Here is a 19,345-nt window from a genome sequence, read left to right on the forward strand (position 1 = left end):
GGATCTTTCGTTGCGACGCTCAGGCGTCTCTCTAGTTGTGGCGTGTGGGTTTTCTCTTCTCTGGTTGTGGTGCATGGGTTCCAGAGCGTGTGGGCTCTGTAGTTTGCAGCACGGGGGCTCTAGTTGAGGCGCGTGAGCTCAGTAGCTGTGGCGTGCGGGCTTAGTTGCCCCGTGGCTTGTGGGATCTTAGGTCCCTGACCAGGGATGGAACCTGCATTCCCTGCATTGTAAGGCGGATTCTTTACCACTGAACCACCAGGGAAGTCCCTAGGTGACATTTTCTTCAAGGAAATGATTCAGAAGTAATTAGCCACTCTGTGCTCTTCATCCACAGTTCAGTAGCATAAATTTAGCTTCGATGTTCTTAAGATTTGCAAATATCCTCAGAATTTTCTTAGAGAATTGACTTTTTCAAAGGTTTTAAATAATATAATATTAATCAAGGGTTATAGTTGGATGAAAAAGAAGACAATTAGAAGCTGACAGGTAATTTCCCTGAGTAGAGGTATTAGACAGTAGGAGTAAAGGCGATGTGAGTGAAATCCCATTAATTTTTTTCTATAATAAATTATTATAGTCACATTAAATTTGAGAAATACAGAAAAGGTAGGAAAAAGTAAGAGTCACCCAATACCGCCACCACCCAGCAATTTCCACGTCCTATTATAATTCCTTCTCATCTTTTTTATTTGTATGGGTTTTCTGTTTTAAAACAGTTTTGTAAACTGCTTTTTTCATCCGTTATAGCTTAGGCATTTTCTCATATTTATTACATCAAACTGTAACATTAGGTAAATATACACATTATGAATTATTTAATCATTCCCCACTGTTAAATAATTTGGGGAGTTTTGGCTCCATTTTGGGGGGTCGGGGAGAGATTTTTTGTGTGGGTGTATGCAGAGACTACTTTTCCACATATAGGACTTTTCCTGAGAAATGCTTTTTGGAAGTGGGTTTTCTTTTTATCGTTTTTGTTAAATATTGCCAGATCACTTTTATTTGTACTTATTTACGTGTACCAGCAGTACAACAATGTTTTTTCACTCTATTGTCAACATTGCCTTTTTTACTTCTGCAAATTTGAGAGGCAAAAAATAAAGTACTTTAATTTGTATTTGTATGATAGTATGATCATATTTTCATGTGTATATTATAAATTCAGTTTTAGAAAATGCTCGAGATAGGCAAGCTAAGCGACATAGAGCACATACTTACACAGTGGCTAAAATCATTATTTTGGCTGCCATTTTGAATTGACCATAGTGTAAAAGAATAAAAATCATAAAAGGTAACATTTGGATTCTTCACAACATAGCATCGTAAACCCTGAGAAAGGAAAACGAGATAGAAAGCACTCCCTTGCTGCCCTTGAGTTCATATTACTAAGGTGGTGACATCAAAACTAGTTTATTTTTAAAATTCCAAGGTCTTGACATAAGAGTCCCTCATTCTTTTAACCTGGATCAGGAACCACCAATAGGACATCATATTGCCAAGGGACACTGGCTGCTTCCTTTCCGAAGTGGAATGTTTTTATCTTTATGCCTTCTTCTTATATCTGATATTTATCTAAAAATGCCATTGCGTCATTGACATATGCGGAATAGATACCATAAATGACTTAGAAATTCTGCAGATTTGCAAAGAATGTTATTTTTCTTTTATTCTCCCCTCTTCTTAGCCATGGATGTGCAAGCATTTGAAAGGCTTTTGGGACCTTGCATGGAGATTATGAAAAGGAACATCGCTACCTATGAAGAACAATTAGTTGCCCTGTTTGGAACAAACATGGATATTGTTGAACCCACTGCATGAAGCAAAAGTATGGAGCAAGAAGACCTATAGTGACAAAATTACACAGTAGTGGTTAGTCCACTGAGAATGTGTTTGTGTAGATGCCAAGCATTTTCTGTGATTTCAGGTTTTTTCCTTTTTTTACATTTACAGTGTATCAGTAAACAGAGTAGTGATTCAATAGTCAATAGGCTTTAACATCACTTTCTAAAAGAGTAGATCAAAACAATATCGACATACTGATAAAATGACTTTCTACTCCACAAAATTATGATTTGACTGAAAGGTTTATTCAGATGATTATAATATACTGAAAGTATCTGTGTTTAAGAAGATAATTAAAGGATGTTGTCATAGGCAATGTGTGTTCATTTTGACTCACTCAGATTGATATGTTATGACTATGCCCATGTAAGAGGGAACTTGGCAGTGAATCATGCTATACAGCATGGCATCACATTCTTTTTACAACTCACTATATATAGTACGTACAATTTAGTAATGTTTGTTTTCGAGTTTTTCTGGCTTGGTAAGTTATGTACTGGCCTTGGCCTATTGGTGAAATGGTATAAAACATCATATGCAATTTTAAGACCTTTTCTATTTTTGCAATAAAGTACCTTTTGACTTCTTTGGCATAATGTCAGTAACCTACATATTCCAGTGGTTTTAAGGACAGGCAGTTTAATCATTACAATAATAGGGAAGACTCTTTTTAGGTGAAAGGTCATTATTTTTCTCATAAAGCATCTATCTATGCTTCCTTTTTCCATTTTGCAGTTCTCTGTATTTGTTATCTTTAAAAATTTGAGTTTGACATTTAATGTCACAAATTTTTTTTTTTTTTTTTTTTTTTTTTTGCGGTATGCGGGCCTCTCACTGTTGTGGCCTCTCCCGTTGCGGAGCACAGGCTCCGGACGCGCAGGCTCAACGGCCATGGCTCACGGGCCCAGCTGCTCCGCGGCATGTGGGATCTTCCCAGACCAGGACACGAACCTGTGTCCCCTGCATTGGCAGGCGGACTCTCAATCACTGCACCACCAGGGAAGCCCTGTCACAAATATTTTTAAATGCTCTTTAAACTTATGTGTTGTCTTCTGAAAGCCTAAGATCTTATATATGCTAAAAAAAAAGTCTCCTATACCAAAAATATTTGGGGTCCTTATCAACATGCCCTTAAGATAGCTCTGTGTTCTTCACTAGATGTACATAATACAATCCTTTTCAGACATCTGCTCCCAGGGGTTTCCTCCAAGGTGGGAGAAATAAATTTTTATAAGTAAAACATATATAAACATAAAAGGAATTTCTGTCCATTCCATGTATACCATTAGGCCTTGCCACTTGCTTTAATGTAGACTCTCAAAAGTGCAGAATGAACTCAACTGAATAGATTTTTGTTGACAATTGACATGATTATTCTGCTACATAAAATGAATTTAATTATGTTCAACCAAAGGAATATATTCTTACAAGATTTCTAGGCCTACATGACCCCAACGTCTAGAGAGATTAATTCTAACCAGTTGTTCCCTTTTAAATGAGCAATTTCATTTTGGGAAACATGTTTCAAAGAAATATATACATGGGTAAAAAGATTCTGTGGCTAGTGTGGTCTTACTAGAGAATGTTTATGGTCTTGCTTGTATAATGAAAACGTGGTTAAAATATGTTAATCAGATATGTATATATAAGAAGTATGTAAAGTATACCTTCAGCCACATTTTAGAACAGTTTTAACAATTTTGCAAACTTTCCCACAGGAAGAGAGCTTACTACATGAAGAGGACTTGTTTTCTATTTCAGATTTTAAAAGCCATGTCTGCTAAACAAAAAACACAAAGAACCCCAAATTCCTCGTTCATCATTCTGTATTCTCAATTTTATTCACTTTTTCAGGTTACCTGTTTTGTTGCATAAGCTGATTGTTAACTACAAATGCCTGTTTAATAAAGAACTCTGACCAAGGCTGTAAATGCCAGTTACATTATTTTCAGTATTGTTGGTTATATTTAAAATTTCCTTATAATAAAGCACACTTTTATAATAAAGTGTTTTCAATGAGTTTTTTTTTTCCACTTGTTTCTTTAATGTGACTTCCATAGTGCACATTGTACTATGTGAAAAGCATGACAGAGATAGGGCATATGTGAAAGGTAAGCCCTGAGCATCATGCAGCAAGGAAGCATGGTTCTGTAGGGCAATAGGTTTTTAAAAATCTTAACTATTGGTCATATGTGATTTAAATAGTTGTGGTATGTTACAGACTAATTCGGCCATTTAGAATAACCAAGTAAATCTAGCACACTAGGGAATTTATGTGTTAAAGTAATTAAAACACCGCAAGTTTGAGTTGTGAATGCCATTATCTAATCACAGACCAAGAGTCCTTACTATTTGGAAATTCTCTGTTGATGTTTCATTCAAGGATGCATTATGTTGCTAAGAATTATGGGAGGACACTCTTTTAACACAAAGGTGCTTCCCTTTATGTAGAGAGAGAGAGAGAGAGAAAGTGTGTGCGTGTGTGCGTGTGTGCGTGTGTCTTGCCTTTCGATATGAACTAGGGCTTGGTGCATATACTTTATTTTTACATTTTTTAAACATCTTTATTGGAGTATAATTGCTTTACAATGGTGTGTTAGTTTCTGCTTTATAACAAAGTGAATCAGCTACACATATACATATGTCCCCATATCTCTTCCCTCTTGCGTCTCCCTCCCACCCTCCCTATCCCACCCCTCTAAGTGGTCACAAAGCACCGAGCTGATCTCCCTGTGCTATGCGGCTGCTTCCCACTAGCTATCTATTTGACATTTGGTAGTATATGTCTTGGTGCATATACTTTAACATAAATACTACTTGTGACGCATGCTGTGTGAATGTGTTTTTGGTTCATTCTTTAAACCCTGGCTAGCAGACTATTTAAAATGCTGCAAGTGAAACATACGGCATGAAGCAAGGAATTTTGGATTTTACTGAAATATGTAGGATTAAGTGCTAAGTCCTTTTCCTTTCTAAAGCATCTTTAAAATATGGATATAATTTTTCCTAATTTTTTTTCAAGAAATGTTATATTTGTAACAAGGACTAGATGGCCTTTGGCATTCTTAAAGAATATGAATAATGTATAAGCCTAGCGTGGTAAGTAATACATCTGGATAAGCTGTATTATCAAGCTTAAACAACTGAAAAAGGGATTCTCCTATCTAAATAAAATGTTAATGCCTAAGAGAGAAATAGAACTATTAATACATAAGGGAGAAACAGGATTATTAATATATAAGGGAGAAATAGAATGATAAGGAATGCTGCCTTCTAAAATAAAAGTGTGAGGTACAGCCTCATGTTGAATATCAGAAAGAATTTTGATGAGAAGAAATTGGAGGAAAAAAAGAGAAAGAAAGAAGGAAATTGGAGAAAGAGTTGAGACCTTACCTCTTCCACGATACTTTTCAAGGCAGCAAAACTGGTTGAGCAACTGAAACTATATAGTTGTTAGTCTTTACGAGTATTTTAAAAAAAACACCTTGAAAATAAAATGAATAATGGAAATGTTAGCAATAAGGTAAACCAGGTGTTTGTGGAGGACTTGTGTGCCCAACAATAATTACGAGAGGTTAACAATCCCATTTGTATAAGTGAGAAAAATCAGTGATTCCATCCAAATCATTTACTTTGTGCATCCATGGCAGAACTCACGGGCAATCGAGATCTCTTGCTTCCTCCTGCAATTCTTGGTCTGTCACTTCAACAGAAAAAAAACCCCACACAGCCTAAAAGTTGTGAGATATTAATATATTTATTTGGGGACCTTACTGAGGGCTACAGCCCAGGCAACAGCCTCTCAGATAGCTCTGAGGGACTGTTCCAAAGAGGTAAGGGAGGGGCCGGGATATATAGGAGTTTTTGCTGAAAAAACAAAAATGTAGTCAGACATCAAAAGATTACTGCTAATCACACACACACAAAAAGATCTCAGTGATTTTAGTGCTTTTCTATGTATGGGGAGATGCAAGAGTCTGGGCTCATTGAAATTATTCCTCTGATATATATCTTAATTATCTAGGGCCAGTATCCTGTTCTTCTCCATCCTGGATTCCCCTCAGGGCGCACTGGTATGGGTGGCACCGTGGCTACTGGCTTGAGGGCAGGCAACATTCTTTGTTTACTGAAATGGTAGGTAATGTTTTTTTGTCCACACTCATATTCTCTTAATGATGTTTGAGCCTAGTATATAGAGAAATGTGTACAGAGTTTCCAAGGAAAACTATTTGACCAACAGATCTGGGTCTTCCTGTCCCTTTTTTATGCTCTAAGTTTGTAAATTTAAAGTTGCCTAGGAAATCCTGAAGAAGCATGTAACTTATATAAGGGAAGATGTGATGGTGGATGATACGGAGGTAATTGTCTCCACCTTAAAAATGAAAGGCCACCTGTCAGGTGTTGTTCCCAGATTCTGATTTAACCACAGCTGGGTCTTGCCGTTTTCCAAAAAGATTAAAACGTCACTGCAAAATGTAATATGTGAAATGTTCTGTTAGTAGCAATTATAACTGAGTCTTTAAAGTAGATGCATTTATTACTGTAAATTGTGCAACAAGCAGGACAGCCTTTCCTGTCCCGCTTCTTGTTTGTAGGAAGAGGCTTCAGCCTCCTAGACTTCCCCTGAGTTCCAGAGGGCAGATTCAATGTTACTAATTAGGGAAGTGAGGGAATGGGAAGAAAGAAAAAGCAGTAAAGAAACAACAGTGCAGAGAAGGGGCAGCGTCGTGGTTCCTCTTGAAGAGATACACGTAACAATCTGGTACATCTCTGAGTTCTTCTGCAGGAACTAAGGTCCCCAAGCACGTGGAGGATGGTAACTTCAGGCTGAGCTCAAGATTCCTGAAGCCCCGCCCTATTACCTCACCACCAACCAATCAGAAGAAAGTCACACCCTGTGTCCTCACCTCAAATTTTGACTAAAAACTCTTCCCTGAAACCCAGCGGGGAGTTTGGTTTTTTTTTTTTATTTAACACGAGCCCCCCATTCTCTTTGCTTGGCCTGCAGTAAACCTTTTTCTGCTCCAAACTCCGATATGTTTGGCCTCAATGTACATCAGGCACTTGGCTTTGGTCACAATTGGAAAAACAAAAATGGCCTTTTTTCCTTTTTTCCAAGCAGAAGGTTAAGAGTGAGCTGGAAATGGTCTCTGAAAGGACAAAAGCAGCCTTGACGCTTGACTGTAACAACCCAGAAGTGAAACCCTCTATGTTTTCTATTTCACATAAAAAAATCTTACAAAGTAGAACCCTTGAGTGAGTTTATGAGCAGTAAATATGCCCAGGGAAAATCTTGGATAGAGTTGCTTCTAACTGCTGATTTTCCATCTCTGCCTTAAAACCTACCACAGTCCCTGCTGAGGAACAAGAGAGTGAGCCATGTATCACTAGAACTGCACTGCATCTTTTAGGCCGAAAGCTGACATTTAATACAAGTGGAACTCTCTTTACAAAATGACTGTATTCTTGAAATGTATATGAATGACATTTTTTAAAGCCAAATAATATCTTAATTATCTTAGGAGAGGTGTTCCCTGTAAAGACATCTTTGGCAAATCTTTTAATTGCCCTTTAAAGCTGAACTGAAATTTTATCTTCCATATTTTTATTACTATAGCACACATTTTGATATGCTTTGTAACTTGAAGGAGTTGGCGTGTATTAATGAGACAAATACTGTCTGCCTTTGTGTGATTGGCACCGTGAGGGAATCAAAATGAATTATAAGATAGTGCTTATACGCATAAGAAGATGAGATCTGTTCTCAAAAAATAGTGATGAATCTACACAGCAAGTGACACATAAAGCACATGGAAGCTTTTTAACGGGGTCAACATTCAAAACAACATATAACCTACAGCATAACATATGATACACTATATACTAATAAGAAAATTCATGCTGCTTATTTTCTCCTTTTATTCACCTGTTCAGCAGGTATCTATGCCTGGACAAAACGATGCATACGATATGGACCAGACAGAAAGATGCATAAGAAATATGGAAGGATGAAATAATGTGAATTTGGGGGGAGCTAAATGTAAGCAAAAATGTTAAGTGTAGCACATTTAAATATATATTACTCCTATGATCTTAATTGCTTTTTATCAGAGTTGTCTCTAAAATGAGCTACATCTTACTGGCAACTAAAAGAAAGTATCAATACATAGAGAAAGGCCTAGGATACCAAACAGACATAAAAGAAAATGTGTGGAAGTTTGTGTTAAACAGTTCAGATACAGGAATTCTAGAAAATTTGCAATGAAAGACCTGAGAACTGTCCTTTGAGCAGATGAAAACCGTTACATTTCTGCTTCTTGATTTTATGAAGTGGAAGTGGGATTAAATAGAATTGTTGCAGGACTTCCCTGGTGGTCCAGTGGTTAAGACTTCGCCATCCAATGCAGGGAGTGCGGGTTCAATCCCTGGTTGGGGAGCTAAGATCCCACATACCTCTTGGCCAATAAACCAAAACATTAAAAAAATATATATATATATATAGTAACAAATTCAATAAAGACTTTAAAAATGGTCCACATCCAAAAAAATTTTTTTAATAGAATTGTTGCCTTCTCTAATACATTTTCAGTAATACTAAATTGCACAACTTACAAAAACTTTTTGAGGGCTGAGGACACCCACGTTTATTTCTCTAGACTTGGCTGTCCTAAACGCCAGACAAATATGTTCAGCTGCTTACAGGAACTGGGTACAAAAATTTCCTGCCTGCACAGGGAGCTCATCATCTGAACTTGACCCCATCCTTTCCCCTTCTCCCAGTGCCCATCTCTGTTTTTTCCAACATTCCCTATCTCTGTCAACAGCATTGACAATAGCACTGACACACCACAGGTATCCCAGCCAGAAACTCTACCTATCTCAGAAACCCAACAATTCTTCTTTTTAAATTTTTTATTGCGGTAACATTGGTTTATAACATTATATGTTTCATATGTACAACCTATTTCTACTTCGGAATACACTACAGCGTGCTCACCACCAAAAATTTAGTTTCCATCTGTCACCATACAGTTGATCCGCTTAACCCATTTTTCCCTCCCCCCACCGCGCCCCTTTCCCTCTAGTAACCACTACTCTGTTCTCTGTATCTGTGTGTTTCAACAATCCTTGATTCTTCCTCCTAATGGTGATTGCGTTATGTCACCCACATATCAACCACTGAAGAAAGGTCTTGCTTTATGGTCATGTGAGGAAAATCTAAACTTTTAATTGCATCAAAAATTACAAACACAAAAGACATATTTCTCAGTCCTGAAAGGGCCCTCATCATTTAATTCCCAGGCAATTCCTTACAATTTGAGTTTACCTGAGTACTTTGAACTAAGATAATTATAAAATTAGCTCATTTAATAAAGTATACTAAGATATATGGAAGGATATTTGTGTAAGAGTTTAAATAATCTGCCAAGAAAGATACTACCTGAAAAGTTTGGGCACTTAACTATTTTAGTCCATCTATGTGCTCCATTTTCTAATTTGAGTACTTGATTTGAATGATTTCATTACCTTTTAACATTTTGAAGAGCGATTTTTTTTTTTTTTTTTGGCCACACCGAGAGGCTTGGGGAAGAGGGAGGGGCGTGGAGTGCGGGGTAGTGGAAAGCTTAGAGACCTAACCACTGCGCAACCAGGGTATTCCCCCAACAGCAATATTTTAAATATTTAAGCAGTGCCATGTGCTTTATCTCCTACCTTTCTTAGTCCAGCACAGTAGTCATTGGTGTACCAGATGTGGTGGAATCCAGGGAAATACATTGTTTAATTTCACCCCTAAATAGGATTTATCTAGTTTTTTTTTTTAACTAACAAACTAGAACTTGATGTTTCTTTATAAAGACAGAGGTATTTTACAAACTGCTGAAAAGACATTTGGATGTTAGTAGACAACTTCTTGACCTATCTGGGCATAGTTTATGTGTAATATGTGTGTGTATATCATATCTGTCTAACCAAAAGTAGGTGCTATTTAAAGAAACTAATTTTTTAATGTCAGTTTTATCATGGAAGTGTCTTATGAACAGATGTTCTTTATATATATATAAAGATTTTATATCCATTATATAAAATATAAACCTCATTTTATATTTTATTATATATAAATAATATATTAGTGATAAAAAATTCTTTATATCTGTTTTAGTGAAAGAGTAGAATTTACATATGTAAAGATTTCTAAAGAGATCTTACTGGTTTTGTACTTTGATCTTTGTTCTGGCTTAGGAGTCGGCTGGTTTTGTTAGCCATCCAAGAATGAATGATGATGTTCCTGTTAAATATACATAAGGTACTAATCTAGGCATTTAGTTTCCCAGGAGAGTCAGAAGACAGGACTAATTGTCCACTTAGAGGTATAGAGATTCTAACACTGATATTTAATCAGTTGTGACTGAACTATGAGAATTTTACTCTTCTATTTAATGACTTGGACAAAAACGAGAGTATGTGAAAATATTTTATATCTTTGTATCCTTATCAACTAGCACAGTGGTCAACCAATAGTAGGCACTGAATAAATATTTTTGAATGAATGGATAGAAAAACCTTTACAGGGCTATTAAAAGATAATCATTTCTAATAATGTACAACAGCTTGATCTGTAGGTGAAGTTATTCTTGCCATCTTCTGTAGGTGAAGTTATTCTTCACATCATCCCATTTATTCCACAAATAAAAATACCTCCACTAAGGCTTTTAGTAAACGCTTTCAATTAAAAAACCTTTTAAAATAAGTTAAGGTTCAGCCAAAAGTAGATCTCATGGTTTATACAGTGAAGGGGAGAAAGGAGTGGCACCAGCTCTTGAGAGTTCATTTTTCAGGGAGGGAAAGCTTTTTAGTTTCCTGGAGGGAGTTACTCATAAATAGCTCAGATTTTAGTTTTCAGTAATCAGGGGAATTCCATGGATTTTTCTTTCTGTCAAGAAATTAAACACTGGAGTTCATATTTTCAATTTTTCAATTCTGGGGCACAATGACCCTCCACTGTCAAAAAAAAAAAAGGGAAGAAAATAAAAATACACAGAATAGCAGGGCCACATTCGAGTCCTGGGGTCACTCCATTAATCTCTGAATGATTGTAAATACAAATCTTGTCCTTTTTACTCAGGGAAAAATTTAGGCATTTTATTGGTCCTCTGAATTACAAAAAAATGTTTGATTACTATTTGTGAACACAGAAAGTGAATCTTTGATCACATGGTAGGGAAGACTATTCCATAATTTCCATTGAAGGATTTGAACAGGGAATCCCTAAGAGAATTTGGAAACTTGTTGCAATATGGGAAAGTTATTTTGGATTTCCAGATTTGTTATGTGGGTTTCAGATAGATTTAAAAATTCAGGAAATGTAGGGGGTTTAAAGGAATAACCAGCTATGATTTAAGGCTCCTTTCCAAAAGTTTGACTTTATAGATTTCTCACTAATATGTTTCCTGCCCTTAATTTTAAGCATACATATAGTGATCTAAAGATATAAAACCTAAAGCATAGCTTAAATGGTTAAACACTAAAGGTTCAAAAGAAAAAAGGTGAATAATGCCTTTGTAATGGGAATGGTAAAAACATCAATTATAGACTAGGGACTGGACAGCCTTATTTAAAGTGAAGGTAACTATAAAGCCAGAGAAGCCATCCTCCTCGGGTGAGTCAGAGCATTAGTAACTTGAGGAACTCCTAGTGAAAACGAAGTGGGAAGACATTCTTCTTTCATCAATGGGAAGACCTCTGGAGAGAAAAACTGGTTAACAAAAACTCACCAAGGAAATTCAGATAACAATTCACAAATTAAATCAGTTTAAGTCACACATTATACCCCTCTGATTACCTTAAACAACGAGCAAGCTGGTCAATATGGAAAACATCGCTTTGACTTCCCTTAATTCCAAAGTCAGTAGTAATCGCCCCTCGCCCCTCCCGTCCCGAGCTTTGTAAATTCTCCAGACCCCGAGCTTCTCTCTCACAGTTCATCCCCAAGCCTCTCGGTGCCTGGCACGTAGACGGCATTCAAAAAATCTCGGGTGAACTGAACAGAGTTGGCAGAGAAATCTCAAGCTGCTGTCCCGGGAGGGGCGAGGCCAGGCTCAGGATAAAATAATGCTAAGTCTTCCCACTGGAGCCCAGCACCACCTTTATTATCCCCACTATGCCTGGGGCCGTGATTTGTGGGTGACTGGGTCCCCCACGAGGCAGCGCTGCTTCCGCTTGTGCAGTCATCTCCTTCCCCTCGCACTAAAACAATACCTTGGCCTCCTGCCAAACTTTGAGCAGCGAGCGACTCTGGCTGTTTATGGCCCGGAATGGGTGCTGCGAGAGGTTTGGGGCGGCTCTCAAGTGCTAGCAGAGGAAGAGAAAAGGCCAAAGCTCTAAAACACTCACTTCCTCCGCCCCCTCCCTTTTGTCCCAGACACCAAAACAAACGAGCTGATACACGTGTCCCTATGACTCTTGTTTACTATCAAGCCTGTACTGTGCACGCGCTTCTGGGATATGTAGTCCAATCGTTTCCTCCGACGTGCAGTTCCTAAGAGGAACGCAGCTAGGCCGAGACTACAAACCCACAATCCATTTCGCGGGCAAAGTTTGGCTCGGGTCCCGGCAGTCTCGGCAGCAATCCAATCCGAAGCGCTCACCCTAGTGATTGACACGCCATCTTCTCCACTAAACACAACACAAAAGTCAATACAAGCCCGCCCCCCGAGACGGAACACGGTATCACCCAATGGGAAAGGGGAAGAATCGAATGGCAGTTCCACAGACCAATAAGAGGGCGAAGGAGCTGGGAGGATGCTCAACCTCCGGGGGTTTGAGGGGAGGGGGAAGACGAAGCTTGAAAGACTTGGTAATGGCGACGGGTTTGGTAAGTAGGAAAGTTTCGGTTGAGGACTAAGAGTGGCGGCGGGAGCATTAACGTGCGCCGGGGAAGCCGGCGTCAGTCGGAGAGGGGTACACGAGTTGCTGGTGGTGTTGTCGCGGCCAGGGCGGCCCGCGCCGGGGCTGCCCGCACTCCGCGACGGGTTTGTTGTCTTTCTGTTCGGGAAGGGGTGGGGGTGGGGAAGGGAGGGGCAGGATCCCGAGGGTATCGGGCGGCCGGGCGAGCTCGGGTCGGCGCTCCTCTTCCTCACGGCGGGGGCAGTTAACCGTCCGATATCTGCCCGAGGCGAACCCACGGGACCGGCGCTTCCCGCAAGCTCACCTGGGCTTCGCGGCGGCGCGGCCCGTGGAGGTCTCGGGGCGGGGGCTGGGAGGCGTAGGCGAGGACGGTGCTCCGGGCAGGGTGGCGCGGTGGGTGGCCGAGCCGGGTGCGGAGATGGGGCGGGCCTGGGCGGGGGAAGGGGGCCGACGCGGCGCCGGGGCTGCCCCGGAAAGTTTGACTTCAACTCCTCGCGAGTGGGCGGAGGGTCGGAGGTTGGCCCGGGGTGGGCGGCCGGCCGCGGGTGGGGGACTGCCGTGAGGCGCCGCCTCTTTAGGGGCCGAGAGGGGCTCGGGTCGAGCTGGGAAGCTCGCGGAGCCGCTGGGCCCTGGGGCTCATTGTTACGCAGTTCGAATGAATGGGCTCCTTGGCGCCTGCGCGGTGGGGCTGAGCTGAGGGGAAAAACAAGCCTGGAGTCCAGGCTGCGGTCACATGATGGGGGGAGGGGAGGGGAACGCGATGAATGGCGAAAGAGGGTGGGGGATGGACTTGGCGTGAACCGGGAGGCACTGCCTCTGTGTGACCGAGAGCGAGGCTTGGCAGGCGATTCCAGTGTCCGCCTTCCAACCTATACTGCTGCCCCAGGCAGATTAAAACAAAACAAATAATCCAGGCGAAATCGAGAGTCGGGGCCCGGTTTTTGTAGCTTCTTCTAACGCTACACGCAGTCTAGGGGATTTCGCTTTCCGCGGTGCGTTCTACACCATCTAGAGTTCATTCTTTAGGAGTTTTCAGCAAGAATCTTTTGTAAAAGGAGCTGTGGCTGCAGGGAGATACTCAAAGACTCTTTAGCTCTGGGAGCCAGTGCTGCTAAGAAGGGAGGAGGGTAAAAGGGAGTTGTGTATATACTGCAAAGTGTTGGCGTCCTACCAACAATTTAGACTAAGTGCTTTAGGTTTATTTCCCTCTAACTAGCAATAACAGGTGATTCCCAGCAGTGGTCTTGAAATTAAAGTTACCTTTTGAGAATTAAAATAATTTTAACATTTGTAAATACTTTTCTATTGTTTAACTATTGATAATGATCTACATTTGTGATGTACTTCTAGTTCTTTCCGTCGTTGCTTTTTGTTATTGTTTTTGATATTTTCTGCTTTGGCTTGCTAACGAGAGTGTTAGGGTCAACTGTTGAGTTTCCATGATTAAACTACTTAGTTCTTGCTGAGCAGGTAATTGTTGACAAAGTTTTAAGGAAATTTGAATTATATTCAAAAGAATTAAATACACTCATTAAGTTTTTGAGCTACTTTATACTTTTGAGGAAGCCGTTTAGCCACTTTATAGCAAAGTACTTTAAAACAATAGTTTTTGTTTATTCTAACTTGACTAATATATTATTTACAGAATGAAATTTTGATTTCACTTTCTAGTTTCCATTTTATTTAATTTCATAAGCCCCATTACCTTTTTCAGCCTGGAAAACTCTTCCCCCTTGTTCACTTCTCAAACTTCTACTGCGTATGTTATTTTAAAAGTTACCTTCTCCCGGGATTTCCCAAGATTTCCCATGTTTCACAGTGCTTGCTTCTCAGACTTCAAACATGGTACTGTCGCTTTAAGAGTTGTCTCCTCCGCTGTATTTTAATTTCTTTGGACGTTTTCCTCACTATCCAAATGCTCTGTGATGAAGGCTAACGGGCTTTATGAATGAATAAACTGCTAGACCTTGAAGGCCCTTGAGGGAGAATTGCTAGCTGGTCTGCTGTGTTTCTGTTTGAAATGAAAATATTAGTACTTTTTTTGCCATAAATTATGATAAGTTAGTACCATGTTAATGAGACAATGCCAGGTATTTTACATGTATTATCTTTTGAGTATGAAGGCGAACTTTTATCTAGAATGAGAAAATAAATCACAACAAATTTTTTTAAGCTGACAAATACGTTTGTATATCACAAAATTGAGGAAAAGTGATATTCTTTATTAACAATGATATTCTGTATATTCTTGTTTATGCCTGACCCATCAGTAATAGTCATATACCGTCATATTTTGATCTGCATTTACTTTGGTATTTCATATCATAGTTTACACTGTCCTTTTCTGTAGACAAAATAGAAAAATAATTTTCTTCTATAATATAGTTGATTGAATTTTTAGAAGTTACTGGTAGTAGTTTAGAAAAGCTTCTTCCACAAGTTGTTATACGTAATGTGAAATTTTTTACGGTTACAATCAAGTTTGGGAAAATAAATTTCATGTAAGAATTCTTTCATATATGATTTAAAGGTTTTTTCATACAGTGACTCATCTTAAGTACTATGTGAATTGACAGTACTCTTTTTAACAGGTTTGTGGATAGCTTGTAGTGGTGTGTTAGGGGTTTGCTGTTATCTTCATCAATTTCAGTATTTTGTGTCAAGTCAGCACAAAATTAATAAGAGCTTATATAGATGTATTTGGCACTGGGCGACTGATTGGTAGGAGAATGCTTTGGAACCAGGTAAGGGTGTGTGATGTAGTGTCTTATATACTTCCAATAACTATGAAAGGTAGACAGGTGCTGGTCCCATTTAGAAAGAAGAAAACTGAGGCATAGAAGTTCAACTGTTCAGAGTCATATAGATGGTAAGTGATGCTCTACAGTAATATATTTTATGGAAAGAATACCACCCACTGTTGGGGTGTGGATTTTTTTTTTTTTTTTTTTTACCTCAGCACTGTGGCAAACTAGAGTTGTAGAAACATTTCTCTGAAATCTTTTGTTTGAAGTTTCATTGGAAATATTCTAAAAGAACTACATTAAGGCTTCGACTGCTTTTGGTGTAGAAAGTTATGTTTAATATAGTTTGTTATGGAGGCTTCTTTTAGCTTGGAATTATGTAATCCATTTTAAATACCACTTCAATTCCTCATGTTAGAGTTATAAAGTAATTGCAAATTACTGTCTCTTCACCTTCTCCCCACAAACAGTTTGAGCTTGATATAGAAGTTCTTCAGGATTAAGGGAGGGCATGTAGAAGATCCTTTCCTTGATGTCCATAATGAGGATGGAAAGATAAGGAGTCAGGGAAGAATTGGCACTTGAACGTAGTTGAAATTAGATGTCTAACTTATGTTGGTCTATCCCTTTTGTCCTTTTTCTCAGTTTCTTTTTTTTGAAGAGAAAATGGTCCCATTCAGTCATTAGAGCCCTGTTTTTCTCATCCAGAATATTATTATTATATATATATTTTTTCTTGGCTGTGCTGCACGGCATGCGGGATCTTAGTTCCCTGACCCAGGGATCAAACCTGTGCCCCCTGCAGTGGGAGGGCAGAATCTTAACCGCTGGGCCTCCAGGGAAGTGCTTCCTCATCCAGAGTAATACTTTGTTCAGAGCTGTTTTGAAGTTTATACAAAATTAAATGAAGTATGTGGAAATGCTTGGCACATAGTAGGTAGACATTTAGTAAAACCTAATTTCCTTCTTTTTCATTCAGTGAGACTTGGCTATTTTTAGGCATCTCTTCCTAAGATTTTGTGGATATTTACTTCTGAAAGTTTGCAAAACAAATGCAGTAGGGCCTTCTCATCCCCACTCAATAAAATAAAAATTTGTAATATTGAACATGACATTTCAAAGTACAACTGCTGGAGAGTTTTACTCTTCCTTTTTGAGAATTCACAGATCTAGTGAAGAGTTGACATGTACAGAGTTAACTAAACACAAGATGAGCTATGTCCAATCCTGTAATACCAAAGTGGTATTCAAAAGCATGAATGAACAATAGCGTTAGCTCTACCAGGAGAAATTTGAAAGAGGAGCTTGTTTATCATAATGAATATCTAAATTGGTGTATGTGGGGAGTTATTTTTGAGTACGGACTCTTCTGGTGTTCCTGTAGGGTATCAGAGGCCTTGTTTCCCCCCAATACTATAATTTGACAGAAAACTGAGAGACAAAAAGCTTACGTTTGTGTATGGGCTTGAATTTTGGTTTCATGTATTTTATTTAATTCTCACAATAGCCCTGTGAGATAAGTAGAGGCACCTTGAGATTAAGCGACCTGCCCCAGGTTACCTGGCTAGCAGGTGAACTTCAAGTCTGTTGACTTGAAGTCTAGGCTCCCGTTTACTGTACAGGAGGTTTACAGAAGGAAAACTTCCACTATCTCAAGACCAGACTTTTGATAGTCTTGAGCAATGAGACGTGAAAACACATAGAACTCAAGTTCAACAAATATTTATTTGGTCCCTTTTGGTTTTGCGGTACGCGGGCCTCTCACCTCTGTGGCCTCTCCTGTTGTGGAGCACAGGCTCCGGACGCGCAGGCTCAGCGGCCATGGCTCATGGGCCCACCCGCTCCGCGGCATGTGGGATCCTCCCAGACCAGGGCACGAACCCGCGTCCCCTGCATCGGCAGGCGGACTCCCAACCACTGCGCCACCAGGGAAGCCCTATTTGGTCCCTTTTGTTACTTGCTTTGAAACTAAAATGTTTTTTTCCAACTTCATTTAAAGAGTATTGTGATGAGATGTTGGTAGCTTACTAAGACACAGTGCTGAAGAAATGCTAGAAGTTGCAAGGAGATATGAGTGCAGAGTGAATGGTGACCGGGCACCCGGGACCTGCTGAGGCGGAGAGCGAACCTATCTGGGAAGAATGAGAAAACCAAAGGGCTCTGCAGAGGGAGGGGGAGGACACCACAAACTAACTGCAGCTCTGCTTCCTACCCGTAAGGAGAGCTCTGAGGACAGGTATACATGAATATCGCAACTCTGAATTTCATAATAAAGGGGAAAAGTGAGAAATTTTTCAAGTTTAAGATTACAACTTGGGCTGACTTAGGCCGATCACATCTGTATATGAGGCATGTACAGATGTTGATACGGAGTTTGAGTCACTAAGTCAGGATGATGAATTGTGTTCTCCGTACTTAAGATGTTGAAAAGTTTTCTATGGGAAGGGTTAAAATCTGCCATCTAAACTTAATATTGATTGTTCCAAGAACTTACACAGAATAACTAGTTTCTCTCATGTTTGGGGCATTACTAAACAAGGAGTCTGCACTGATACTACCAATTACCGTTTCTTTCATGAGGACTTTCTGGCCACAAGGCAGGGCATGCGGGATCTTCCCGTTGACAGGCCCCCTGCAGTGGAAGCTCAGAGTCTTAACCACTGGACCACCAGGGAAGTCCCTCATGAGAACTCTCAAAGGAGGCTGGGAGCGAGTGGCATAGACAGAAATTGGGAATGTGAATATACTCTACTCTTAATACACTCTCCCTTAAATATTTGTTATAGATGTTCCTGCAGACTCATACCGTGTTTCAGTATGGTTTTTTAAATAGACTCAAAAAAATGTTTAAAGTGTGGTTCTGATCATGTTAGACCTCTGTTCAAAAGTATGCAGTGGTTCCCATTGTCTGCTAGTTGCTAATAATAATACTGGCCAGTCTACATTGAGAATTTGCTCTGTTAGGCACTACTGTAAGCTTTTGACATTTATGAGTTCACTGAGTTTTTACAACAACCTATACAGATGCTTTTATTATTTACATTTTACAAACAAGTCATAAAGATTTTAAAAAAATTGTCCAGGGCACATAGCTGGCAAGTAGCAAATATAATATGAACTCAGTAGTCTACTGTCGAAGTCCTTACTTACCCTTGTCTACAAAAAACAAACCAACTAACCAGTTTTCCTAAATTAGGATTGAAGATTCTGATCCCAGCCTTAGTATTGATGGATGACCAGGAGACACAAAGGCCATCCTGCCTACTGGCTTCTATGTTCTTCTGATTTCATCCAGTCCTTTGCTAACTGTGTGAGTTTGCTCGTGTGAGTTTCTCTCATTGGGAGCCTCCCATCCTTCTTTTTTACCCATTCATAGCCAAGCCCTGGCTTTGTAGAACTATGGTCATTTGCTTATATCTTTCCACTAAAGTGAAGATTCCTTGAGATTCATGATAAGCTGTTCATCGATGCACCTAGTATAGTGCCTTGTACATAATATGTATTAAATAAATGAATATATATATACGCACACACATATATTTACATAAAAAGGAATGTGGCAGTCGTTTTTAGCCTGCTGGTTCTCACAACACACCAGGGGTTCTTTTGAAAGAAAACAAGTAAAAACCAGTGCACCAGGGTTGTACCCCAGACCAAATAAACCACTTGCTTCGGAAGGAAGGTGGGGCCTGGGCATCACTGGTTTGAAGCAGACATGGTTCTGTGTGCCACTAGGGTCGAGAATCTCAGATCAAGCTAAGTTTGCTTGGCTTTTGCAACGAGAAGGTGGAGGCTCAGAATCAGGATTTGGCTACTTACGCTTGAGAAGTCGATTTGTGTTACCATATCTCTTG

The 19,345-nt window shown here is 39.6% G+C and overlaps 2 protein-coding genes and 1 long non-coding RNA gene across 10 annotated transcripts in view; 2 read left to right on the forward strand and 1 right to left on the reverse strand.

Moving 5' to 3' along the window:
• Positions 1-3,848, forward strand: part of PRKAR2B (protein kinase cAMP-dependent type II regulatory subunit beta) — a 111,077-nt gene extending 107,229 nt beyond the window's left edge. For all 3 annotated transcript variants that reach the window (XM_033439050.2, XM_033439049.2, XM_004263357.3), the window contains one exon: positions 1,685-3,848. In XM_033439050.2, coding sequence (XP_033294941.1) covers positions 1,685-1,738 — 54 coding nt within the window. In that variant the 3' untranslated portion in view covers positions 1,739-3,848. The remainder of the gene's footprint in view (positions 1-1,684) is intronic.
• Positions 3,849-8,374: 4,526 nt separating this feature from the next.
• Positions 8,375-13,406, reverse strand: LOC125965423 (uncharacterized). Its single transcript, XR_007479280.1, has 2 exons — positions 13,052-13,406; positions 8,375-12,516 (listed from the first exon to the last, which is right to left on the reverse strand). It is a non-coding gene; the product is annotated as an uncharacterized LOC125965423 (long non-coding RNA).
• HBP1 (HMG-box transcription factor 1) overlaps positions 12,655-19,345 on the forward strand; it is a 31,252-nt gene continuing 24,561 nt past the window's right edge. The window contains exons 1-2 of one of the 6 annotated variants that reach the window (XM_033438892.2): positions 17,491-17,727; positions 18,688-18,801. In XM_033438892.2, coding sequence (XP_033294783.1) covers positions 18,724-18,801 — 78 coding nt within the window. In that variant the 5' untranslated portion in view covers positions 17,491-17,727; positions 18,688-18,723. Of the gene's footprint in view, positions 12,716-17,490; positions 17,728-17,784; positions 18,816-19,345 lie in introns of those variants that run through there. The other 5 variants (XM_033438905.2, XM_033438922.1, XM_033438899.2 and 2 more) reach the window with 5 other exon arrangements.

This window comes from Orcinus orca, chromosome 9 (assembly GCF_937001465.1).
Source record: "Orcinus orca chromosome 9, mOrcOrc1.1, whole genome shotgun sequence".
NCBI classification, from domain to species: domain Eukaryota; kingdom Metazoa; phylum Chordata; class Mammalia; order Artiodactyla; family Delphinidae; genus Orcinus; species Orcinus orca.